The sequence below is a fragment of the Coturnix japonica genome, chromosome Z, assembly GCF_001577835.2.
Source record: "Coturnix japonica isolate 7356 chromosome Z, Coturnix japonica 2.1, whole genome shotgun sequence".
Taxonomy (NCBI): domain Eukaryota; kingdom Metazoa; phylum Chordata; class Aves; order Galliformes; family Phasianidae; genus Coturnix; species Coturnix japonica.
In genome coordinates, this window is record NC_029547.1 from 7,781,142 (window position 1) to 7,790,289 (window position 9,148).

At 59.2% G+C, this 9,148-nt stretch overlaps 1 protein-coding gene across 1 annotated transcript; it reads left to right on the forward strand.

Annotated features, from left to right (window-relative positions):
- Positions 1–473: 473 nt before the first annotated feature.
- On the forward strand, positions 474–8,863 carry PHF24 (PHD finger protein 24). Its single transcript, XM_015848453.2, has 8 exons — positions 474–818; positions 4,991–5,363; positions 6,108–6,293; positions 6,467–6,545; positions 6,763–6,965; positions 7,086–7,252; positions 7,353–7,454; positions 7,555–8,863. The coding sequence occupies exons 2-8, from the start codon at positions 4,995–4,997 to the stop codon at positions 7,643–7,645; spliced, it is 1,197 nt and encodes a 398-aa protein (XP_015703939.1). The 5' UTR covers positions 474–818; positions 4,991–4,994; the 3' UTR covers positions 7,646–8,863.
- Positions 8,864–9,148: the final 285 nt, after the last annotated feature.

A 9,148-nucleotide genomic window follows, 5' to 3' on the forward strand; every position in this document is an offset into this window, starting at 1 on the left:
GTGAAGGGGATGAAGCAATTACCCCACCTTCAGCAGCAGTGCTTGGGGGTTGCTCCCTCCTCATCAGCCCAGAGCCCATCCTTCTGCCACACTGCTCCTGCCGCCCCCAGCCCTGCAATGTGCAGCCTTCCAGTCCAGGAGAGCTGAAACCCCTTTGTGCTGTATTGCACTGGGAGGACAGGGCTGGACGGAGACAGAAACCATCCTGCCCCTTCCCCACAGCAGAACAGGATGGGTAGCAGGTAATGGTTTAAAGCGGCAGCAATTTGTGGCTGGGGCTTAATGCAGGGAAGATCCTGGGGTGGAAGCAGAGCCCCCTGCTCCTGCACCAGCACAGCAGCCCCAGCTCTGTAGTCCTTGAGGTTGTCTCTAAGAAAAGCAGCTCAGCCCCGGGGCCAGAAGATTTGCAGGGGAAGCTTTTATTGGTATCCCTCAGCCAATGCCAGCCCAGTTAAAAAAAAAAAAAAAAAAAAAGCTCGTTCTCTCAGAGCTGTTTAACACAGCTCAGCAGCAATTGGTACAGGGACAGCAAACCAGGCTGCATCTGCTCAGCCCCAGTCACAGGCTCCCTGCTTTCCCCGTCTGTGTGTGTGTGTGTGCGCTAGACACCGGCATCCGCTCTCAGCATCTCGCTGTCTCCTGCATCGCTCAGCGCACGGCTCTGGCTCCCCGGGTACCAGCCTCGCCGCGGGGATTCGCGTGCAGAGCGCGGGATGCGCTGAGCACCCGCGGGGTGGAGAGGAGGTGGTGTCCGGGAGCGGCGGCGATGGGCATCGTATGGGCAGCTCTCTAGGGCTTGTGCTCTCAACAGGACCCTGGTAAGTGTTTTTTTTTTGCTGCTGCTGGAGCTTCGCTCAGCGAGTGGCGTGGGCTGGCCGTGCATCGCGACACCCGTGGGTGGGTCAGCTTGGGGTCCTGGCGCTGGTGAGGGGGGAACCCGGGATGACGCACCTGGGAGAGGGGGTGTGGGTGGTGCAGAAGGGTCCTGCGGGGGAGGTGGGGATCTGATGTGGGTGCTGGGGTTGAAGATGAGAAGTGGGGAGCTGAGTGGGAGCTGTGTCTGCTGCAGGGGAAGGGACTCTGCTGTCATGGCATTTTCATCCCCCTCTGGGAGATGGAAACGTGCGACACACCTATAACATCAGCCATGGTGCGGCAGGATGGGCAGCCTCATCCTGCAGGGACAGCAGCTACCAGCCGGGTGTCCCCAGCACAGAGACACTGCACAGCTGGGGCTCTGCGCACCCCCAGACCTGCCGTGCCCCTGCAGAGGGTGAGGAGGTTGCTACCAGCATCGGATGCCGCCGACCCTTCTGCCACACTGCAACCAGGTCACCTCCCTGCAGCAGCCCTGACAGCATCCTGGCCCCAACACACAGCATCTGCCAGGGAGATGGGAGGAGGGGGCAGCTGCCAGACCCCTCTGGGGACCCCTGGCTGCACAGGTCAGCTCAGCGGATGGAATGTGGGCTATCCTGGGCAGGCAGCAGCAGGCAGGGCTGTGCCAGGGCTGCATCAGCTCCTCCCAGCATTGCTCACTGCCCTTCAGACTGAGCTGCCTTGGGTCCTGGGATCTCCAGGCTGTCACCCACATCTGCACTCCATTCCTAATGCTGCTCCCCTGGGACTGCTTCAGGCACTGCACTGGGGATAAAATCACCATGAGACTCGTGAGGGCAAGGAGTTCACCTGGCCCATGGGAGCTGGGGTTGGGTAGAGGGAGAGGGGGGCAGGCGCATCATTCCCCAAGGGGGTCCTGCTCCTCACACACCCCTGCTGCCTCTCCTTCAGGATTGGTGCAAGGGATACCAATGCTCATGGCTGCATCGCACCAAGACCTCATTTTGCTGACTGAGCTGCTGCCCACCCTGCACCCAAAGCCAGCCCCTGTGCCATGACCAAAGCCCTTGCAGCAGCCCCCCAGAATCCAACTGGGCTGTAACAGCGACCCTGTGCTCCCAGCTGTTCCATAACACATCCACCCACAGCTGGTTCCCGACACATCCATCCTGTGCTTGCAGCCACCACTACACCCACACTGCACCATGTCGCTCCGCACCCACCCGTGACACATCCACCCAACACATCCACCCACACCGTCACACCCCCCTCTGTGTACAGCCAAAGCCAGCACCCAGCACAAGGCTGCGGTGCCCAGGCCAGCCCAAGTCCCTCCTCCCAGGCTGCCTCCATGCTGGCCACCAGCCCCACACAAACCATGTCTCAGTTCCCCTGTGCAGAGAGCCCTGCTGACCTGGGAAGAATGATCCATCAGTGTCTGGGGGGTGAAGTGCATCCTCACTGTGGTTCAACCCAGAGATGAAGAAGCAAAGAGCATTTGCCACCAGAAGAACACGGGGAAGCAGTGCAACCTGGGGGATAAGGCAGGATAGGATGTAGATGATCGAAGCAAACGAAAGGAGGGAAGATGCCCACAGTTGCTGCGATTGCCCCTGGCAGGACTCAGATGAAATGGGTGTTTGCAGCCAAAACCAGCTCAGATTTAGCTCTTTGATGGCCACAACCTAAAATTAGCTCCTGTGTTGGTGCCCGGCAGCAAGGTCAAGGCCCCAGTGCTTCAGGACAAGGTAAGCGGGGTGACAGCACCAGATCCTGAACTGCTGGGCATCTCCAGGGGCAGCTGCATCAATAATAGAGCCAATTTCCCTCAGAGACATGTGGGGACGCAGGATGCAGTAATCAGGATGTGAGTGGCAGGAAGCCATTCAGCCCCTAAATGTACAGGTATCCTGTTGCAGAGGCACCCAGAGAGGGGCAAAATTGGGTTGGAAGAAGTCCAGCCATGCAGTTCTAGCAGAGATGGGAAGGTCAGCAGGGCTGAGAACAGACACGAGCCATGACAGAAGTGTAATGGCCTGTGGGCTCAATGCTGGGCATACAGCAGCTGGAGGCAGGGGACACTCAGGTTGACACTGGAAGAGGATGATCACCAGGGACTGGAGGCAGGAACATTATGGCGATGGCATGGGGCATGTCATAAGCGTGTGCTTTCCCAGCCTGGGGAACAGCAGCTACAGTGGAGACTGGTGTACCAAGTGCTTTCCTTTTTTTTTTTGCATCCTTGGATAGGATGAGGCCAGCAGCAGGCCAAGGAAAGGCTCAGGGACATAGGAACCTGCAAAGGCAGCTCAGGAGGTTGAGGAGTTCTCCCTGTTGTACCCCCTGTGGGTTGCAGGCAGAGCTGCAGTGCTGCCCAGCAGGAGAGCTGACCCTGCCCATGGCCGGTGGGCTCCTGAGTCATCCAGGCAGTGGCTGGCCATGCTGCAAGGAGGCAGAGACATCCAGGTATCCTCCCTCCCACCAGCACAGCCGCAGCAATGCTGCTGCTGTGGCTTAAACACGTGCCTCCAGCTCCCCTTCGCTCCCACCTTTCCAAAGCCCAAACCACAAGCTGTGTGCGGGAGCTGATGGGTGCAAATACCCCTGCCCACCTGTGCACACTCCCAAGACATGTGCCAAGCCTGTAGTGGCTCCTGGGGACACACGTGTCCCCCTGTACAGGGGATGGGGTACCATGTGTGCACACACAGCACTGCATGTGAGAACGTGTGCACAGATGGTCTTAGAACTGGAGGGGCTAGAAAGCTACGTGCATATGTGTGTCTAGTAGTGTTTGTTTTTGCATTCCTATGCATGTGTGTGTGCATTCACGCACGTGAACAGGGCTGGTGCAGCAGGGGCTGGCAAGGCAGGAGTGGGAGTGCAGGGCCACGCATCCGCTGCATGACAGCTTTGGTGCAGGCGCAATCTGCTGCCTGCCTGCATGCTCAGCTCAGATGTGGGGCAGCTGTAATTACTGTGCCGAGGCTCCCTGCTACAGCAGCGCCTGCAGAGCTGGGTCATCCTGCCACTGTGAAATCCCACTGATATCGTTGCTGCTAATTATCTTGTTCCCCAGGAACATCCCTGCCTCCTGGTGTGCTGCCGAGGCTGGAAGGGCTGGGAGATGGCTGCGCTAATGATCCTCGCTTACATAGGTGCTGAGTGCCACCAGTTGTGCAGCTCCAGCAAGGACAGGGAGGCTACGGGGCTCCCTGGTGCAGGCTGGAAGCTCCTCTTGACTGCAGCATCTTCCCTACTTCCACTCCAGCCAGGCACAGTGCAGTGCTGGGACCCCTGTGGGGTGATGCTGTGCCCCACGCCACTGGAGAACAAATTTTCCTTCTCCCCAGCTTCAGTTCACTCCATCTTTGCACTTGTGCAGCCTGGGATCATGTCCACCTGCACGGAGACAGAGCTCAACATGTTTCCTGCCTCTGCTGCCCTCCCTATTTTGCCCTAAGCTGCTCTTCCCTCAGTTCTGCACCAAAGTCCCTTATTGGAGTCCATATACCCCAAGCCTACGTGCTGCTCCACTACCCTCCTGCACCTCAGAGCTCTTCCACGGCCCAGCCTCCCCTGGGGGGAGCCAGCCCCAGGCCACATTTTGAGGAGGACAGCAGGGTGCTCAGCTCTAGGTCAGTGATACACACACATATATACATACGAGCTTGAGAGATGAAGAGACCTGGGGGTGAAAATAAATCTAGGGAAGATACGAGAACCAGCATGAGCTGTGATGCAGTGAGGCGCTGGTAGGATGTGCTGCACCTTCATCTGGCTAAAGACACTTTTTTTGCTGGCATGCAAGCAAAGAGCAGGGCCACAAGTGATCCTGGCCCTCTGGGATCCACTGGTCTGCTGTGTAAAAGGCCTGCAAGCAATCCTTGTTAAGCTGAAGCTGAGATGCAGGATGGGTAAGGAAAAATGCCCCAAAACTCAGACTTTCCTTGCTCAAGAGCTCAGTATGGGTTTGGGTCCTTCTTCCCATAGCCACCATGGTTACCATTACCAGCACTGTTCCCAGTACGCTACCATGGGTACATATTCTGGGGACCAGGGACTTGTCTTGGTAAGCAGTACCTTGTAGCAGTAAGCTACAGCATTACACCAGAAAAGCTTAGCACTGAGCACCTTCCTCCCCTTGCAGAACCATGGGGGTGCTGATGTCAAGACGGCAGACGGTGGAGAAGGTGCAGAAGGTCAGCTTGGCCGTGTCAGCTTTCAAAGATGGGCTGCGGGAGCAGCCGGTGGCACGGAGGCGGGCGGAGGCTGGTGGCACACGTCGGGGAACACTGGAGCAGACAGTGCAAGAGGCAGAGGAGGAGGCATCTGCGGGGCCCTCACAGCCAGAAGAGGTCAGCGCCAGCAAGGCTGCGTGGGAGCGGCTGCGGGATGGCCGAGGTGTGGAGCCAGAGGAGTTTGATCGAGCCAACAGGTTCACACCACCCGCCTTCATTCGGCCCCAGCGGGAGCTGCACGATGATGAGCCACTGGACATCAGCCTGGAACAGCGGGAGCAGGCAAGCAGCAAGGCATGGGGACAGGGTGGTAGGGATGAGGCCAGTGCTGGGGACACACAGGGGATGTGCAAGCATCTCCAGTGCCTGCAAGGTGGTGACAGACTCCCCCGAGACAGGTGGCTCAACAGGCTCAGCCACAGAACACATGTGGCTCAGCAGGGCAGAATCTGGGAGCAGGATCTTTCCTGTTCTGGGGTGACCCACTGTGTGTGTTGGTTCACACAACCTTACAGACCTACCCAACCATCCACACCTATAACTTTCACAGCCCAGTGGATCTACTACCCCATAGTTTATTCATGCATGCCTGCAATCCTATAGCCACCAAACCACATCCGCAACCCTAACCATCCACCCACAACTACAAGCTGGCACCCCAGACAACCAACAACTTTACAGCTTGTCCATTCACAGGTCAGCAAACTCTCAAATCAAAACTCCCATCTACCCACAACTATAAGCCTGTAGTCCAGCCAGCCTACAGCCTAACAGTCTGCTCATCCACACCAACATTGTACTCCAGAGAAGTCACAACCCCACCAACCCTACAGCCATACCCTTCCACCTTTCATTCATTCCTGTGAACCCATGCACCCTCCTATAAGGCCAACCGGCCACCAATCCAGACATTCCCCCTACTATCCCAAGAATCTGCACCCCTACAAATACCTGTGATGAAAGAGCCCCCAGCCAGGGAATCATGCTGGGCACCCCATGGTGCTGAGCTGCAGCGTTGCTCCACAGGTCCTCAATGATGAGATGTGCGAGATCTGTGAAGTGTGGACAGCTGAGAGCCTCTTCCCCTGTCGCGTCTGCAGCCGGGTGTACCATGATGGCTGCCTGCGCCGCATGGGCTACCTGCAGAACGACAGTGCCGTGGAGATGACAGAGACTGCACATACTGAGACAGGCTGGAGCTGCTACTACTGCGTGAGTGCCCACTAGGGTCCAACGCTGTGACCTGCCCCAGGGTGATGGGACTTCAACAGTTCCTCAGCTTCCATCACCAATACTAATAGGGAGACACCATGGGGCTGGGGACACTGTCCCCTCTCTTCCCCCCTGCCACCCAGTGCTAACACTCCCCCTGCCTTCCCCTCTAGGACAACCTTAACCTCCTGCTGACAGAGGAGGAGATGTACAGCTTGATGGAGACACTGCGGCAGTGCAAGATCATCCCAGGTGTGTATCCTTCCTGTGATGGAATGGGCTGAGCCCTTGCTCACCCTGCACACAGCTCCCATGTTGGCGTGTCAACTTGTTGGGCAGAAGGTATAAGCTGTGCAAAAGGTGGCAGCCATGTGTGTCACACAGCAAGGAAGAAAGGGAAATGGGGGGGATGCTCCTGGGCACGTGGAGGAAGGTTGGAGGAAGGGCTGCTCTGAATGTGTCCCCACAGAAACCTCTCTGACACTGGATGACTTCCTGCACTACAAGCACCTGGTGCACAAGCAGCAGTTTGAGCGGCCCATGGAGGAGGCGCAGGAGGAGCGAGCCACTCTGCAGTTCTCTGCCCTGGACCCCGACAAGAAGGGGCACATCGAGTGGCCAGACTTCCTCTCCCACGAGTCCATCCAGCTGCTGCAGAAACTCCGGCCACCGGTATGTGCATGAGGGTGGGATGTCCATCACGGCTTGCTAGTGTCCCCGGGGCTTTGCCCAGATCTTCCACAGCCAGCAGTGGGGGACCCACAAACCCGGTGTTCCCCTTTCTGTCCCCAGAACTCCCTGCTGCGGCTGCTGACGGTCAAGGAGCGGGAGCGGGCACGCACCGCCTTCCTGGCCCTGGACCAGGATGGCAGCGGCTTCATTGGGGAGGGGGAGTGCCACAAGGCCCAGCACGCCTGGTTCCGCAAGCACCAGAAGGAGGCACCATCCTGCAATGTCAGGTACGGACTGAGGAGCCCTCTCCTTTCCTCCTCCGTGGCTCAGCCCTTCCCTGCCAGTCACTGCCTGGACAGGGCTGAACTGCACTGTGTCACCCCACAGCATCAGCCACGTTGGGCCCATGTCGGAGAGCAGCCCGGCCAGCAGCGGCAGCGCCAAGAGCCAGGAGAAGACACTGCTGGCGTCGGAGCAGGAGGAGGCCAGGTGAGGGGTGGGGGGCCACCATCTCGAAGGGCGAGCAGTGGGGAGGTGACGCTGAAGCTGCCCCCCTGTGGGCTTTGAGGTGACAACATCTGCCCCACAGGCCCATCGACTGGCCCAGATTCCTGCGGGAGAATGTCGCCTACATCCTGGCAGCCCGTCCCAACAGTGCCGCCATCCACCTGCAGCCCTAACTCCCGCCCCAACTCCCGGCCTCCCGCCCGCCGCCATCTTGGTTGGCGAGGCTTTCCCTGCCGCCCCGCAGGGAGCCCCGTTGCCATGGCGACCGGCCCCGCACCCCATTGGCTGAGGGAAGTACCGCCCCTTTTGCCCCACCTGCCAATCCCGCGCGGCTCTCCGCCCTCTGCCAGCGGGGAGCCGGCAGCTGATTGGCTGGCGAGGAAGCAGCTGCTCCCCGTTTCCCCTTGTGTTGGATTACATGATGCCGAGGGGGGGGGCGGGCGGTGTGCTGGGCTGCCATTACTGGGGCAGGGATGGAGGGGAGGCAGCGCCATGAGGGGCTGAGAATGGCTGTGGTGCCATGCAGGGAGCTGGGAATGGCTGTGGTGCCATGCAGGGAGCTGGGGATGGCTGTGGTGCCATGCAGGGGTCTGGGGATGGCTGTGGTGCCATGCAGGGGGCTGGGGATGGCTGTGGTGCCATGCAGGGGGATGGGAATGGCTGTGGTGCCATGCAGGGGTCTGGGGATGGCTGTGGTGCCATGCAGGGGGCTGGGGATGGCTGTGGTGCCATGCAGGGGGCTGGGGATGGCTGTGGTGCCATGCAGGGAGCTGGGGATGGCTGTGGTGCCATGCAGGGGGATGGGAATGGCTGTGGTGCCATGCAGGGGGATGGGAATGGCTGTGGTGCCATGCAGGGGGATGGGAATGGCTGTGGTGCCATGCAGGGGGCTGGGAATGGCTGTGGTGCCATGCAGGGGGATGGGAATGGCTGTGGTGCCATGCAGGGGACTGGGAATGGCTGTGGTGCCATGCAGGGGGGCTGTGCAGCAGGGTATCCCCACCCCGCAGCGCTGACATCCCTGGGTGCCCCTCAGGGCAGCACCCACCTCCCCCCCACTCCTCATCGTGGGCAATGCAGACACCATCCTGCTTGGCTCCCCCTCCGCACATCAGGGCGCTGCTCACCCCTTTATGGCCCCCCCACCCCCTGTAGGCCTTCCCTTTCCCCTTCAGGAGCTCCCTTCCTTGCAAGCTGTGAGACAATCACAGAGATTTAAGGCCATACGTGAGGCCGGGAGATGTGCCAGTGCAACATCTCAGGTGCTGGGTCTGAGGTGGGGCATTGGCTGGCTGGAACATGACTGGAGCGAGCAGGCAGCTGGGGATATAAGGTGTTGCGGCCTCCGCTCTGTACTGGGAAGTATCCATTAAACAGCTGTGTCCAACCAACCTCTGGCTGCTGATTATATGTTGGCGAACACACACACCTCTGGAGGTGTTTGAAGAGTGATGCTGATGGGTGGGGGTTTCTCCAGTACAAGACATATCCCTGCAGAGCCCAGGGAAAGCTGCTGGTGATGACACCTGGTTTCCAAGGCTGCCCGCAAAGGGGTGCTTTCCTGCAGCCCACTCCCACTGCTACAGAGTCCCAGTAAGAGCGGCCGCCCCTGGGTCCGCTCCACAGCAGAGGTGTCCAGCTGGGAAAATCCAGTTAACCATTGCTTTGAAGAAGAG

Excerpts from the sequence above, each read along its gene's own strand:
- PHF24 (XM_015848453.2), top strand. The coding sequence starts at position 4,995 with ATGGGGGTGCTGATGTCAAGACGGCAGACGGTGGAGAAGGTGCAGAAG. Across the intron at positions 6,294-6,466 it reads GCTGGAGCTGCTACTACTGC|GACAACCTTAACCTCCTGCT; the intron begins GTGAGTGCCCAC and ends CTTCCCCTCTAG. Across the intron at positions 6,966-7,085 it reads TGCAGAAACTCCGGCCACCG|AACTCCCTGCTGCGGCTGCT; the intron begins GTATGTGCATGA and ends TTCTGTCCCCAG.